Source organism: Protopterus annectens, chromosome 8.part1 (genome assembly GCF_019279795.1).
Source record: "Protopterus annectens isolate FY-2018-M chromosome 8.part1, PAN1.0, whole genome shotgun sequence".
In the NCBI taxonomy this organism is placed as follows: domain Eukaryota; kingdom Metazoa; phylum Chordata; order Ceratodontiformes; family Protopteridae; genus Protopterus; species Protopterus annectens.
The window spans coordinates 378,644,084-378,661,963 of NC_056742.1; the positions used below are offsets into that span (position 1 = coordinate 378,644,084).

The following is a 17,880-nucleotide window of genomic DNA, read 5'->3' on the forward strand; positions in this document are numbered from 1 at the left end:
TAAGCATAAGATAACCATTCCTAAGCAACCCACACTCAGAGCTGTTAGAAACAAAAGAAATTTGACTTAACTAAACTACAACTAGAACTTTCTTCTTGTAACTGGACAATACTAAAATATCTATCCCTAGATGAAGCAGTGCTATACTTTAACAAAAAATTCCTAGAAATTCTTGATTTTCATGCTCCCATTCGCTCAAAGAAAACCAAAACTGTAGATGTTCCTTGGCTATCAAAAGAAACAAGGCAGAAAATTAATCTCAGAAACAAAGCGTTGTCTGCCTGGCGACTACTAAACTCCTCTGGACCAAATTAAATACAGACAACTTAGGAATGAAACCAAAAAGCAAATATTACTAGATAAAAGACAATACTATTGTAAATTGCAAACTGACCACCAAAACTGCCCACAAAAATTCTGGGCTGGACTAAATCAACTTCTTCACCCTGGTTGTACTACTACCCCTGTCCCTGCCACACTCATTGATAAATCCCGTCGATGTCTCAAATAGTTTTAACCACTTCTTCACTGAGACAATTCAAACTCTATCTAATCAATTACCACCCAGCCCTCACACCATAGACTCAGGAACACCCAATAATATTCCCCTACTTACCTTTCAACCTGTACCAACCTCATTTATTTGTAGATTAATTAAAAAACTAAAACCCTCAACACTCTCTGCTGACCAACTCCCAGCTGAATATTTGCAAAAAGCAGCTGATGTAATTGCTTATCCAGTGTCAATCCTCATCAACCGCTCCTTAGCAGAGGCCAAAATCCCGAGATCTGGAAGATATCATATGTAATTCCTCATCACAAGGGAGGCACTTCCACTGATCTCTCAAACTATAGGCCCATATCCATACTTCCCCTCTAGCAAAAATAATGGAAAAATGTGTTCAGAAACAGTTCATGCAACACCTAATTGTCAACCAACTACTGACTGATAACAAACATGGTTTCAGACCCTCCATAGCACTACCTCAGCCCTCCTTGTCTTCTCAAACACCATAAACTCCCATCGTAATAATAATAAAATCTCATCTGCACTATTTCTGGATCTGTCGAAGGCCTTGATATGGTGGATCATAAACTTCTAATTAATACATTGCCTTCACTTGGTCTGGACAATACTGCTGTACAATGGTTTAGTTCCTACCTATCCGGTAGAAAACAAGCAGTTTTATGGCAGACCAAACTCTCTAAGTTACTACCCAATACATTGGGAGTCCCACAAGGATCTATTTTAGGGCCGCTATTATTTTCCATCTTTATCAATGATCTGCATACAGTTATTCTAATGCCAGTTGCATACAATATGCAGATGATTCTCGTTAATTTGCTCTGGTACAACCCTCAGATCTACAATTGTTAACCCAGTCTACTTTCAGCAAAATAGAACACTGGCTCTCCAATCGGCCTGATTCTTAATCCTAAAAACTAAAATGTTGTTGTTTCTTCCAACAAAAGGTCCTGCCCATCAATTTTACTATCCAAGCTAAGGATGGGACCATAATTTCTCCAGACCTCTCAACAAAATTACTAGGGGTAACCATAGATAACAAACTAAAATATGATATACATGTAAACCAAATGATCAAGACCATTAATAAGAAACTAGGCTCCTTATATAGAATAAATAGCTTCTTGACCCCTCAAGCTAAAATGGCCATTGCCCAGACTCACCTTCTCTCATCACTCCTGTACTCGTCCCCCTTACTTCACAACATAAGTAAAACCGTCATGAACAAACTCTCTAACTGCTACAATCATATTGCTAGGTTTGTTACTGGGTCACCATATAGGACCCATCATTGTACCAACTTAGCCAAGCTCAACTGGTCTGAGCTTCCTACCCTTACTTCTTTCAACCTACTAGTCCTTACACACAAAATTATATATAACCCTGAATATGCTCCTTCCCTCAAAATGCTGCTTCCTCTTTGTAACAATCCACGCCCATTGAGGTCATCCAACCGTCTCCTAATCCAAACATTCAAAACTAATAACTCTGCTGGTGACTCCCTTCTCAACAACGTTGCAGGTAAAATTTGGAACAAACTTCCCCATGATATATCTATGTCTACTTTAAGTCAATTCAAAGCTAAGCTAAAAACACATCTGGGTTCAATGCGAAATTGTCACTGCCTAAATCCGGGATAGTTAACCTTCGGCTAGACTAACAGTCATCACACATGACTCTCCTACTTCTCCTTACTATCCTAAATCCTCTCCCTTTTTAGATAAATTATAAAGAACAACATATGTTCTAACTTTGAATGTAAAATATACTTCACTGTTATTCAAATTGTTTTTTTGTTACCTATGTTTGAGCTTTTCTCCCCGGGCCTCCGCTGAAAATGGACATGTATCCAGTCGGATCCTCCCGGTCAACAAATGTAAAATAAAATAAAATAAATAAATAAATAAAATAAAAAAAAAATATATATATATATATATATATATATATATATATATATATATATATATATAATGTGTATATGTATATATGTGTGTGTGTGTATATATGTGTGTATATATATATATATATATATATATATATATATATATATATATATATATATATGTATAGAGGTCGCTGCAGTGGATCACCTGTCCGCTCATAAGTGGCAGTGGAGTTTTACTCTGTCGAGTTGCGCTCCCAACCTTCCACAGAAGGCACACATGCGCACACACTCAGACCTATGGCCAATTTAGAGTGTTCAATCCACCTACAGCATGTCTTTGAGATGTGGGAGAAAACCGGAGTACCCAGAAGAAACTTTCGTGAACACAGGGAGGACATGCAGACTCCACACCGAAGGCACCCCAGCCGTGAATCGAACCGGAGAACCTCTTGCTGTGAGGCGGCAATGCTAACCGCTGCACCCCTGTGGCATCCCAATTTTGAAACAGTTGTTCAGCAGAAAATTCCACAATTTATAAATATTTATGAGCAGCATAGTTTCAGCCCAGTTTAATAACAGCAGTGAGCATACCTTATGTAGTGAATTGCGAAAGATTAGAGGTCTAGTTCATACAGCTTGTTGTCCCATCAATGCTGCATATATATTTTTTTTGCTTACAATATTTTTATGACCATATTGTGAGCATTCCAAATGCTGTACTTGTCAAACCTACGAAAGAAAAGAAGCTGATTTAATGTGAAAATAATTCTGTTTTATACTTTTTACCTTGATACCACTGTCTCCTAGGACTTGATCAGAAAATAATTTCTCTAACTGATGTCTGCTGTGGTTCTGATTTTGCTTGATATTTGTGTAATAGGTTTCCTTTTTCCATAGGAAGAGAATTAATTGTCTTCCTTGCTGACCAAAGTGCACCATACATGAAACCGAAGGTTAAAATGACACTGAAGTAAGCATACGTTTTCCTTTTATATATGACATTGATGATTTGTGTAGGCTGCTTGTATAGCAATGGTTATTAATCCTTTCTGTAATTTCAGAGACACACATGCTGTAATTACAAGTGTCGTCCCTGGAGATTTTGATGGAGACTCTCAGATGGATGTACTACTCACCATTCGACCACAGCAAGCTATCAGCATGGAGCTAAGCGTATTGATCATCTGGGGAAATAATGAGATGTTGGGTAATTAGTCGTCATATTTATTTTCAGTACTTTGGTGTCGTTATTTTTCTCTTTTTCCAGATATCTGGATTTCCATTTCATGTTTAGCTGTGTTTCCGCTATTTTGCTAACTGTTGTTGTGGGTATGATTAGGGAAAGAGTAGAGTTCTTTGTCGTTGAAACAAAAGATAATTCTTTTCTGTTCTAAAAACAGTCAACAAAATGATGTCTTTGTGTTGTGCGGGATTATACGAGTATGGAAACCTTGACTGCGAATCAGTAAGGAACTGATGTGTGTGAGATTGTGTGTGTGTACATTCATTTTTACTTGAATCCAGAGTGATTTTTATGTCTCAAAAAAAGTGATGAGAACTTTTTTTTAATGAGGCATTTAAAATGAGTGTGTTCATTTATAAATTAAAACATTTTTTTGTTGGAATTTGTCTATTTGGCTAATTGCAAGTACTTTTTATTGTATTGTTTACTAAGCTCACATCTTGTTACTGTGCACTACATTAGGACAGACTCGAGTCAGGTGTGCTCCACTTTCCTTCTGTCTTTCATTGTAGCTCATGACTGAAGGATAATGTAGAAGTGCATTTTTAGTCTCACAGCCATGCTCATGTTTAAACATATTGTACTGTGATTGGTTAGGAAGATGCAAGAAAGACTGACATTTACAGGCTCTTGTGTTGGCTATGTAATGCTTAGAACTTTGTCAGAGGGCAGACTTGCTGGGTTTTTCTGGAAGATGATCTTGATGGTACCCTCACAATGATCTCTAACTTGGAGGAATGCTGACTATAGTGGAACAATGACAACCTTGGTCCTAGATGTAATACCTTTATTTATAAGGGTACTTTCGTATTATCGCAACCAGATTTTCGCACTGCCATAATTTGGCATGTGTGTTTTCAAACAGGTTGCTTAACCTAATAAGGGGTCTGTGAAGAAGTAAGCATTACTCTGTTGCAGTGGGTATGAACCAGGAAGTGGACTAAGTGTGAAACATTTGTGTGACACACCTCATACCTCCAGAAACTTAACAGTGGCGCACCACCTTGTAAGAGCTGCAGTTCTCACCACGATGTCAGCAAAAGGAAAGCGAGTCATGCAATACACCCTTTTACCCTAGCAAAAGTTACATCTCGCAAGAAGGAGTGCTTCCTTTAGGTATGAAGATTTTCACTCCAGCTGGTAAGAAAGTTCCTCCATTTGGGAAGCACTGCCCATTCTTTAGAAATTATGAAAGCTAAAGTGAAACTTCCTTATTAACCCTAGTAAGAGCAGCGCTGAAAAATATCCTGCTGCCTAAATGCACTTCTTTTTGTCATTTGTGGCATGTAGCACTGTCTTCATTTGTACCTGAACAAAAATAAATAATAAAAAAAAAAATTGTACCTTTAAAAAATAAAAAGTGAGACCGAAGCATAATCTCTGTGTATGTGCACTCCTTCCATTAGGGTTTCTCCTTCCATACACTGAAAAAAAAAGCTGTTGGTCAGTAAGCTAGCGGGCATAACAATTCAAGTGTGCATGTGTAATGCACGTCCAGACAGGAAGAGTGTTTTTTCAATTGTTTGGCTTCCTGAAGTGAAACTAAACTTATTCCTTAGCAAAAAAGACTCGAAATACCACCTCACAGTGTTTCATGGGCTTGTTTCTAATGAAGTATGCGAAATTTGCAACAGCGAAAATCTGGTTGCGATAATACCGAAGTACCTTTATAAGTTGCTCAACACAGAATTATTTCCTTACTATTGTACACCCACAATGGTCAAAGGCTAGATTGCTATTTGCATATGTTCCCAAGTCCCTAACTACTGGGTCGAATATTGTGTGTTTGATATGATAGTTACCAGGGTTGGCTGACTTCCCAAATTATACCCTTATGCATTTCTTGGCATAGTTTTTAGTCCATAGTTCTGACACCATTTATTTCTGTCAGCCCATTTTGGAGAACATTAGTGTCTGTGGGGGATTCTTTGACTGCTCCTAATTTGCAATCATCTACAAATTTGGTTAGCTAGAGGCCCTTGACGTTGTCCTTCATGTATACCCTCTCCCGTGTTGAGGCTGAAAAGTTTCCTTTGGACCAGCTCACCTACCCCATTAACAAATAAAACAATAAATAAAATGTTTGAGAGCAGCGGCAAAAGTAGAAAAGGTATCATTTTATCTGTTGAAACAGGATGGTGTTCAGTCTTTTATGGACAGTAACGAAAAATGGCTGTTTACTGCTATAAAGTTCAGCAGACGGAGTAGACCCCACCCCCCCCCAAAAAAAGCTCAAATTAAGAAAATAGAAATAGTAATTATAGCCTTTTGGTATCCTAATAAGCCGAGAATAGCTTACAACAAACAGCTAAAATGGAATAATGTAGAGGCTAGGATTTCTAGATACAGAAGGCTTCTATTTTATATAGTGGAAGAACAGTTAATTTGAAACTGAGTACCATTACAGATGTGCAAAATTAATTTTTAATGTATCCATAATAACCAAATGGGAAGTAATATTCAACAAGTTTTGGTCATTAACAGGGGGCCGATTCTAAAAGACTTGCTCTCTGTCTAAAGGATTTACACTAGAATAATTTCACTTACACCAACAGCAAGTCCTTTACAATCTGGCTCCAAGTTTGGGTTATTAAAATCTAATTATTTTCAGTATACGTTATCCAATTTATTTTACTCCATATGTCTACAAAAAGCACTAAAGTTTGTTGCAAACTACATTTACAAAGATAAACTTAAAAAATATTGTTCTGCATTAGGGTTACCACTTGTCCCACTTTGCAAGGGACAGTCCCTCTTTGGGCAGTTGTGTCCTGTGGAAAATAAAAATGGCAAATGTCATGATATTTTAAAACAGATTTTTTTCTTTAATAGTTGCATTAAACAATTATTTTTTTTTATCTGAAACCCGTAAATGTTGTATGAAGTAGCATAAGCAACTCAAATGCTTAAAGAATAAGCTTTTATTTTGGCAAAAAAGTGAAGCTCTATCCTTTTGTACTGGCCATGGGTATGTTTTTTGTCCTCCAAAATCGGACATTTCTACAAAAATTGTCCCACTTTGGGCATTTGAAAAGGTGGCACCCCTATTCAGTATGGTTTCCCAGAATGTCCAGAATTATTAGAATACTTAATTGAGAACTTGTATAGGCAGTTGTACATTTGTATTATCTAACAGTAGCCTAACTTGGGGCAGGGTGGGAGGGGCAACATCCCAAGGTGCAAAAGTGTTGGGAGAGGCAATAAGTCAATCCCGATTGCTTTTTATTGCAATACAGACGGTAACACTCCATGTGTTTTCTAAACTTTAGCAACTGCTTGCAGTTAAAAAGTGAAAAAAAGATTTTTTAGTAAAACCTTAGTTCTGTAGTTCTCCGTGCAGGCAGGATCTAAGCTGCAGTAACTTTTTTTTTTTTTTTTTTTGCATCTGGCCACCTGGTTACTGTGCTAATAGAAGGGATTTCACTTAAAGAGCTGAGGTGGGTTGGGAACTAGTTTGTAGCACCTGCTCAGGGCACTAATTGAACCAGCCACCAGCCACACTTTTTTGTTATTTAACTTTCTTATAAAATGATAAGAGAAAAATACATAACCCATAGATAATCACTAGACATACACTCACATGCACAAAATGAAAAAACAGAATTTACTTGAAAAGGAAAAAATAATGTTAAGACGAAAGAAAGGCAGTATTATCTATGGGAACTGGAAGCACTCATTAACCCAATACCATTTTCCAAGGTGTTCTAAATTATCCAACTGTAGACTTGAAAACCTACAGTGACGTTGATGGACGAGTACAGAGACACCTGGGGTTTTCTTCAATGCACATGCCATGGAATATTTACTTAAAATATCCATTGAGGGAACAATGTATTTCATCTTGTCTTTACTATTATGGGAGCTTCTTACACCATCCCTTATGTTTCTTCATCATAGGTCTGACCATAAAGCAATCTCCTTCAAAATAAAACTGAAATCGGAGATCCCTTCCAGGTAAGGAACGTTTAGAAATTTCTTTAAGACAAACTATCTATTCCTAAGCGATACATCAGCAAGTTTCAAACCCCACAGAACCCATTTAATTCCACTTAATATGCAGAAGTGTACACCACATCTCTATTCCAGCATGTAAACAGCTGCATAGATGCAGTTATACCCCATAGGACAAGTGCAGGGCGAACCCCAGAAACAAACCCACATGGTGGAACCATAATAACACTAGGCTTTATGGTGAAAAGGAAAATAGTTTTGGCCAAAATAAGAAGAGCAATTCCCAGAATGTTAGAGCTCTTGTCAGGGATGTAAGCAAACCTATCAGGAGCTTAGTAAAATACACTAAAGCCCAGTTTCTTTGGCTTGGGTAGCTATTTTAGCCTCAGCCACATGGTGTTTTTTAAGTTATGTTCATGATTTCAAAAACACAAAGCAGCAGTGTGCTGAGCTATTTGTGAATGATGTTACCTGCACTGAGGCTGAATGTATAATGAACCTACTGGCCAATAAATTTAGCTTTAACTTTCTCTGTTTTTCCCGTCCATCCATCCCTTAGAGTATACCTGAAACTGGTTTGCCTCCAGCTATCACAAAAGAGCAATTTCTAAAAGTGACACACAAGCTAAAAATACTGCATTCACGAGTCCTGACAATATCCTTGGATGTATCTTAAATAGCATGAAGCACAATTTAGCTACAACCCTAACAACATTGTTCAATCTTCACCTCCATAGAGGTTTTGTACCATGTGAAATGAGAACAGCAACAGTCATTCCCCTGTTTAAGAAAGGCCCTTCCACACATCAAGGCAGTTACAGACCCATATGTCTGACCATCCTCATGCACATGGAGCTAATCAATCCAATGGAATGGAATTAATCAATCAGGAGATACGGTATTTCCAAACACTGGACCCGTCTCAGTTTGGAGTGACCCAAGGGCAGGTCATGCTTTCTCGTGTGGATTTTTATTTTGGAAAACTTCACCTAAGCAGTGGATGAAGGAAAACATTACACAGCACATGCATCGACCTTGCCAAAGCTTTTGACACAAATTCCCACTCTGGTATAGTAGAAAAGCTAAGTAAACTTGTAATAAATGGTTTATTATATGTTGGATTGCCAACTGGCTGCCAAAAGGGATGCTGATAATCAGAATAGGGGCTTTACCTCCACAAAGTGACCAGTCACCACTGAGTCCCCTAGAGATGTCCTTCAAGGATGCATCTGCAGTCCTAACATATGGGTTGTCCTGCCTCAGGCAGCCCTTCGGTCGGCCGGATTCCAAAGTCTGGGTCTGGCCTCGGCTGATGTCGCACTTCACCCGACATCATAGTTGCTGTTTATTGGGTATAAAGGCATCAGCCGACGCCACTTTCCTCAGTCTTTCTTGCCGCGCGGTGCCCGAAGCAGAAGCTGTTCGCAAGTGCCGGTCGGTCAGATCCAGAGATTTCTACTACCGAAGACTTCTAAAAAGCTAAGTACCCCGTTGGGGACTCTTTCTTGCCTCAGCCGATGTCAGACAAAGTAAATAATTGTTTAACTTGTGGGAAACAAATACCTCATAAGGATTTTCACTCTTACTGCCTTCCTTGCTTAGGCCCAGACCACGACGTATCAGCTTGTCTAGCCTGTGCTTCCTTCAACCGACGGACACTTAGATGTCGGTCGGAGTTTGCAGAGGAGTTTTTTGGTTCCGCTTTTGCATACAAAATGCCGTCTGAGACTCCGACTACTCAATTAGCTAAAAAGCGCAAGGAAAAGGACAGACATTCGTGGCCCGCGGTTTCGGCTGAAACCACAGTTAGGCCAACCGTGAGTGTCTCTGTTTCGGCCGAAACCGAGCCCCCGGTTCTTCCTTCGGCCGAAAGCATGCCTCAGATAGCTGAGGCCTCACAGAGCATGGCTGAATCTGCTACTGAATTTACTGCTACAGAAGCAGGCAACCAGGATTTGTCAGACACTATTCCTTTAGACATATCTACCCCTGCACGTGGGGCTGCTAGACCCCCTGCTTCTATGTCTATCAAGGCTTTTGCCAGGGCTAAAGCAGCTAAATCTTCTAAGGCCTTACCTGCTAAAACCTCTTCACATAGGCCTACCTCTAGTTCCCAAATACTCAGCCTGGCTGAGGATCTCATTTCTTTGATCAGGGGATCCCAACCTCACCCAGACAGGGCCTCTCAGCCCCCTCCAGACAAGAGGCCTAAGACTGAACCCCCGGAACCTGTCTCTACAGATTATTCCTCGGATGACTCGGACATTTCAGACCCTCACGAAGGCCCATATTCTCCTTATGAGGATTCTGATGCAGAAGACTCCATTCTTTCTGCTTCTCCTCCTGAAGAATTTTCCTTTGGGGAAACCTTGCATGCTATGAGGGAACACTTCCAATGGCAGGGCCAGGATTTTTCAGATTCAAGGAAAAGGCTAAGGACCTTTTTACACTTACCACAGCATAGGCCTTTAGCCATTCCGCCAGTACTAACAGTTGTTGATGATGCATATAATGATGCCTGTACTGCCCCTGATTCTCTTCCTCCGGCCCCTGCCAAGCCAGACAGATATTACAGGGTCCCGGACACACACTACCATTTGTATAAGGCTCCTGTTGCAGACCCTGAAACCATTTCACAGGGCCCTAAAGCTGTGGCAGCTGCCTCTGCCAAAAACCCTCTTCCCTCTGAAAGGGAATCTAGAGCTTTAGAGAGATGGGGTAAAAAGGTTTATACTTCTGCTACTCTTTCGGCCAGGGCCTTTAACTGTCAATTTCACATGATTCAGTACCAGGAATTTTTGTTAGACCAGCTAAATAAAAAACTATCTTCTCCTGAACCTTTGGACCGCAAGTCCCTTCAGGATTTGGTACATAACTCTCAGCAGGTCAGTAACCATTTCTACCACCGGCCGGCTTCATTATATGTCTTCATTATTCCGTGATATGACTGTTCACACATATTTTCTCTTTCTGTGTGAGGGGTTATCTAACCCTAAATTTCTCTATTATTTTTATAATTAAAACATAACCAATATATATCTTTATTTATCATTCATACATTCAAGTTCATAATCAGATAACTAAGTTTTTAAGTCATTAAATTTAATAAGTGTCTTAATACAGGCAAAACCAAATTTATCAAATAATTCATTAAATTCCCTAAGTTATATATTATATCATTCATTTTATTGTTATTATGTTTAAAATCAATATTATATGAATTTTTCATATTTACATACATTCATATTCAAACAAAAAACATATCATAAGAAATTGAATTGATCCATTTGACATGTATGTATATTAGAAATTAGAAAATTATTGTGTGAATTCTTTTTTTTTTGTACATACAGGGCCTGTCCCATGACTTTTAATTGTCTCTTTTCTTAAAATGGACTAATAAAACTGAAATCAAAAAGTGCAATCATTCCCTAAAGATAGACAAACATAAATAATCCTGTAAATGAGAGCTTGGATAGTACAGGCCGTTCATTTCATTCATTATGTTCATAAATATCGGTTTCCTGTAACAAAACCGACGCTCAGGAAGCAGATGTGGTAAGAAAACATCAATAAGGTCTTGCAACAATCAACAGTCACGTTGTAATGTACCATCTACATCTGATCTCTATCTTCGATTTAAAAAATCTGGGTTTATCAGTACATCCACAAGACTTACTAGATTTATCATTCTTCCAGCCATCCACACAGGAAGACTAAGGAAAAAGAAATGAAACCAGAGACAGAGACAAACAGGTACAAATTGCAGGTCAGGTTACTGATCTTGGGATACCAGAAACTTAAACAAGACAACAGAATAAGCAAGCACTCTGTGCAACTTATTTCTTTAAACCACAAAGAGTCTCACAAAGACAAAATAAAAGAATAATCCCCCAAGTTAAAGCTTTTCGATTGGTACATCAATCTTCATCAGAACTGATAAACACACTAAAATGCAAAACACAATGTAAAGAATAACTCAATTAAATAAAATAAAAATCAATATATATGTGAATTATAAAATAAATATATACATAAAATGTAAGATAATAAGTCTAGTTACATGTTCAACTTCATATTATATAAAACACATAAAAATTTAAGTGTATATAAATAATTTCAGTGTATATAAATATTAAATGTTAAAACAGTATATATATATTCTTAAATAGTATTCTTAAAAAATAGTATATATATATTCTTAAAAAATTTTATTTAATTATTCTAAAAATTACTCATCATATCTCATAATGGACTAAACAAAAATTAATTATTCAACAAGGAAAGGTTTGATGCTAATATGATCATTGAGACCAGGATATCTTGTCGCATCAGTTTTAATTTGCCATATACTCTCCTTGAGGGCTAATCTGTTTTTAATTTGATCAATGATAGCAAATATAAAATTATGGTTTTCCCCTTTGTCCATTTTTATTTTATTTAATTGAGTTATTCTTTACATTGTGTTTTGCATTTTAGTGTTTGAATTAATAGGTCTTAGATTAAATTTAGTCCCCCAATACACAGGATCCTTATAGATTTCTGACCAGTATTTCTTAAAATGTGGCTATGATGCACTGGAGGTTTCCTTTAGATCAGCTATGACTGGAACAGTGATTCGAAGGCATGCCTGGTTAAAAGAACAATCCTTACCAGACCATGTTAAGTCAAAACTCCTAGATGCTCCCATGGAGAAACAAAGTTTGTTTGGCTCCCCTGCACAGGAAGTTCTAAAGAAGGTGGAAGAAAAAGCAAAATCTGTCCAAACAGTCAAGGATTTCTTGCAGGTCCAACCTCCGAGGTTTAGCAGAAATTGGCCTTCGAAGAATTGGTCCTTTCCAGACAACTCCAGAGCGCAGAGGCGCAGAAATAGACGCCCAAGAGGCAGAGGTCAATCTAAGGGTGCCTACAGGGGACGTCAGTGGCAACCTACCAACCAGAGAAGTACTGCCACAGATTCAACTACAACCACCACAACAGGGCAGACACAATGACTTGGCTCTAGTTCCGCCTACCAGGGAACAACTGGAAGCACCCTTGGGCGGAAAACTAGCCTTATTTTCCGACAACTGGCATTACATTACAGGAGACAAATGTATTTTACAAACAATAGACAAGGGCTACAGGTTTCACTTCCACATTCTACCAAAAAAGAGAGGAATGCCAAACCTACCACCAAGCCAAAAAACAGACGCTCTAAGACAAATCAACAATTTATTAAGGATGAGAGCTATAGAAGAGGTACCACCTATGGAACAAGGCCAAGGATTTTACTCCAGGCTTTTCCTTGTACCAAGAAAAGAAAATCAATGGAGACCTATTCTAGACTTGTCCGCACTGAACACATACCTCATTGTTCCAAAATTCAAAATGCTGACCCTCCAGCAGCTTCTTCCCATGCTGGGCAAGGAGTCTTGGCTGGTGACTCTAGATCTCAAGGAGGCATACCTGCACGTCCCTATACGACCAGATTGCAGGAGACACCTCAGATTTCTTGCAGGATCAGAGCATTATCAATTCTCAGCATTGCCTTTTGGCTTATCTACTGCGCCCAGAGTATTCACGAAATGCTTGGCATCAGTAATTGCTCATTGCAGGCTTCAGGGAATTCAAATTTACCCATACCTGGACGACTGCCTAATACAAGCGGACAACAAGGCAAAATTAACAGAAGATTTGGAAAATGTCATACAACTGTTGCAAGCCTTGGGATACACAGTCAACATGCAAAAGTCAAGACTAGTACCATCCCAAAGGATAACATTCTTGGGTGCAGAACTGGATACATCAACTCAGATGGCTTTTCTCACAAAAGAAAAACAAAAGCAACTACCAGTCTACTTCATGACATTGACAACACAAACTCAGCTTACTGCAAGGAAAGTCCTGCAAGCCCTGGGCTACATGGCATCCTGCATAATATTGGTTCCGCATGCCAGGCTGCATATGAGAAAGCTACAATGGTACCTAAGGAATGTATGGTCTCAACACAAGCACAGTCTAGAAGCCCAGATTCCAATAATTCCATGCCTGAAGCAAGAATTCCTGTGGTGGGCTCAGGCCTGTCAGTTGAACAGAGGCTTGCCTTTCCACAAACCTCATCCAAGCCAGACCATCACCACGGACGCCTCAGACCTAGGATGGGGGGCACACATGGTGGACAAGTGTATACAAGGCCTATGGACCCAAGACCAGCTGAATCTACACATAAATCTAAAGGAGATGCTGGCCGTGAAACATGCGATCCAGGCATTCAGACCACTCCTTCAACAGGGTCATCTGCTGATAAGGACAGACCATACCACAGTCATGTGGTACATCAACAAACAGGGAGGTACACATTCATATCCTCTATGCCGGATGGCAATGGACCTGTGGAATGTGGCCCTGAATCTCAACATTCAACTTCAGGCCAGATTTGTACCAGGAAAATTCTCTAGCAGACACCTTAAGCAGAACTACCACGGATGCTCACGAATGGATGCTACATCCAGATATCTTCAGAGCCATAACAAAGAAATGGGGACTACCAGAGATAGACCTGTTCGCCTCCCCACACAACCACCAATTGAAGAAATTCTGCACAAGAGCATACCACCCACTTGCTTGGAGGGTGGACTCCCTTTCCTTTAGCTGGAAAAACCTGACAGCATATGCATTTCCACCTCTTCCATTGATGTACAAAGTTCTACTGAAGATCAGAGAGGATCAGCCAAGAGTAATCCTGATAGCTCCAGACTGGCCGAGGCAACATTGGTACCCGCTACTGAGAAGCATGTCTTGGACACACGCATGGCCTCTACCTCTATGTCCCTTACTTCTAACACAGGACAACTACAAGATCCTACATCCAAACTTGAAAACACTGCAGCTAGCTGCTTGGAATATTGCATAAAACAAAATAACCCAGGTTTATCTCAGAGGGTTAAGGACATTATCCTGGAGGCACGCAGACCCTCCACAAGGAAGACTTATTCAGCCAAGTGGAAAAGATACCTCATTTGGAGTGCAGCAAAGGGAGAAAATGTCTCATTGGCAAACATAGCACACATCCTGGAATATTTAGCAGAACTGTTCCACAATGGCCTGTCTTACTCCTCCATTAAGATTCATGCATCAGCAATTTCAGCAGAATACAACATGGATCCTCCTGTTTTCTCTCATCCTCTTCTCAGGCAGTTCTTGAGAGGAATCAAAAATGTAAAACCTCCAAGGAAACCACCTTTACCTACATGGGATCTCAACTTTGTGCTGGAAAAGTTAACACTTCCCTCTTTTGAACCAGCAGCAACAGCAGAATTACAGTTCTTGTCTTGGAAAACTGCTTTCCTGCTAGCAATCACTTCAGCAAGAAGGGTATCCGAGTTACAGGCATTAATGGCAGTACAACCCTTCCTTATCTTCCATCAGGACAGAGTCTCTCTGAGAACTAACCCTACCTTTATGCCAAAAGTGGTCTCCAGAGTATCATTGAACCAAGCGATTCATTTACCTACATTCTTCCCCAACCCACAGAACGGGGGGGGGAAACTGCTACATACCTTGAATGTGCACAGACAATTACGCTACTATCTGGACAGAACTAAGACCAGCAGAAAAACTGACCAGTTTCTGGTAGCATATGCAACAGGAATGCAAGGAAAAGCAATTTCAAAACAGACAATCTCAAAATGGATAGGAAATTGCATTCGATTTTGCTACTCTTTTCATGGAAAGACAACTCCTGATAATATCAGACCTCATTCCACAACAGCTACAGCCACCACTACAGCTTTCCTACGAGGAGTGGCTACCAAAGACATTTTAGAAGCTGCTACTTGGAGCTCCGTGCATACATTTGCCAAGCATTATAATCTTCCCTTATACTCTAGATCCCGAGCAGGTTTTGCAACTGCTGTTTTGCAAGGGATCTTAACTACACCATCTTTATCTTAGTGCCTCCTCCCCCAGTTTGGCTATGGTATTCTACCCATATGTTAGGACTGCAGATGCATCCTTGAAGGACCTAGTACAGTTTTGTACCTACCATAAATGTAGATGTCCGATAGGTATGCATCTGCAGTCAGGATTACCCACCCTGCTTCCCCTCTGTGGTATTCCTAGGGTATTTACCCCTCTTTTAGCTAGCTGGGGGAATCCTATTATGGTGTATTTGTTTGTATATATGTATATATATATTTTTACATTGTTTGCTCTCTACTGTTTGGAATTATTTGCATTTATCCAAATTTAGCCTTCCTAGAGGGCACCTGGCATCTGGGGCAAGAAACACTGAGGAAAATGGTGTCGGCTGATGCCTTTATACCCAATAAACAGCAACTATGACGTCGGGTGAAGTGCAACATCAGCCGAGGTCAGACCCAGACTTTGGAATCCGGCCGACCGAAGGGCTGCCTGAGGCAGGACAACCCATATGTTAGGACTGCAGATGCATACCTATCGGACATCTACATTTATGGTAGGTACAAAACTGTACTTTATGTGCTGTGACCTCTTCTGTTAGGCATCTACTTTTAGAAGTAAAAGCCAATACAAAAAGGGTCCTGGCTGATGAGGACTGCAGATGACTGCAAGCTAGGAGTAGTAGTTCAATTCCAAAATGACTTGCCATTCTGCAATAAGGTTTTTCCAAATAAGTAACTGGTGCGAAAAAAGTGGACTGAAACTAAATGCAAAAAATGCATTATTGTATCCTTTGGGAAGTCGTTCACCCCAGGGAAGTACTACATATAATACGCCAGTAGGAGTTAACCCAGTTGTTCCGAATTTGGGAACTTCTCTGGACAACGATCTAACTTTTGAGCAACTTGTCTATCTTCGTAAGAGAGCCCTTTATTGCACAGCTTATAAACAAAGGGATTGTGTCTAGATCTAGAGATGTCCTTGTCCCACTTTACTCAGCCCTCATTAGGTTAGTCATTGAATATATTTCCCCCTTTGGCATCCATCTCTCCAGACAAATGCAGTAAATACAACACCCACAGAGACACCCTACTAAAAGGATACAAGGCCTAAACCACATGTCCTATATGGACCAAATCCAAGGCCTGTCACTATACTCTGTATCCTACTGAGTACTAAGAGGTGACCTGTGTCTGGCATACAAGGCAGTCTATCCATTATTGATGGATTTACTACACAGTATCAAGTTAAATGGCATCAGAAACGCAATGTCTGGAGGTCTAAACTGCAAGAAGTTTAAGAACTGTAGGATTGTTGAGATACTGGAAGTAACTGAAAGAAATGTCTTTATCGTTTTATTAACTAGATCTGTGCTGAGCAATAGCCAAAATATCTCAGTTACTCCTTTCCTTGCCAAATCATCTTGTACCTTTCAGAATTAATACTTTGCATACACTGTAATTTAGTTTAAGAATGTTTTATTATGTACATTGAGGGTAGGTGTCAACAATATCCAAATCAAATCTTACTGTCTCCAATACCAGTGCTGATAAACTGAAGTAGACTGAATTATAGTGTCCGTAACTTTTGCACTCAGAATTGTTCCTTTCCTCCTAAATAGCAGAATTAATGCTGCTTTCTGTCTTTAGTAGATTTATGGACATTTGACATGATTTCTGTACCCGGACTAAACTTACTGTACTGTGTACTTAATCTGATGAGTATCAGTAACAAACTGGACTGCATTGCGCTGACTGACTTCTCCAAACTGAACTGTCTTTTGTCTAGAAAGTATCACATAATACCAAACCCTGCAAATTTTCTGCAAGTTCTAAATGCCTGTTTTAACCTTGGTTCCCAAACATCATACCATATAAACAAGATCTGTTTGTACTCAATGTACCACACATTCTGTTAGAACATTTTATCTTTATCAGTATTTTAGACTAAAGGTTTTTTTTCCTCTTGCGCTTATTTCTGTCCTTCACTGAACATTCTTTTCTGTTGAAACTGCATGTCATATAAAATGAAGATATAGGCCTGCTTTAAAATGGCTGCATTTCTAGGCCTATGCAAGGAGAATCGTGACTGACGAGCTACATTTAAGTCAAACCTGATGTTGTATAAACAACTTCTGCAACGTCATTAGAACAGTTTGGAGTGCAGGTATATTTCAGAGGATACTGCTACTATGCAGCAGCTTCCCCATCATTATAAAGTTTGTCCCAGTCTACATTCAAGTGCAGCTTGGATCTGTGGGTGGGTAAATAGAATATTTACCCTAGGGCTGTCCACTATACTACTGATGTACAGAAGCAACTCCAAATGCTTTATTTTATGCATTGGTCCCCTCAAATTATCTATGGTGTGATC

The 17,880-nt window shown here is 39.5% G+C and overlaps 1 protein-coding gene across 1 annotated transcript in view; it reads left to right on the plus strand.

The window, feature by feature from the left end:
• Positions 1-17,880, plus strand: part of LOC122810135 (T-cell immunomodulatory protein-like) — a 1,047,680-nt gene that overhangs the window by 85,147 nt on the left and 944,653 nt on the right. Inside the window, exons 2-3 of the mRNA XM_044081609.1 lie at positions 3,309-3,381; positions 3,473-3,618. Coding sequence (XP_043937544.1) covers positions 3,309-3,381; positions 3,473-3,618 — 219 coding nt within the window. The remainder of the gene's footprint in view (positions 1-3,308; positions 3,382-3,472; positions 3,619-17,880) is intronic.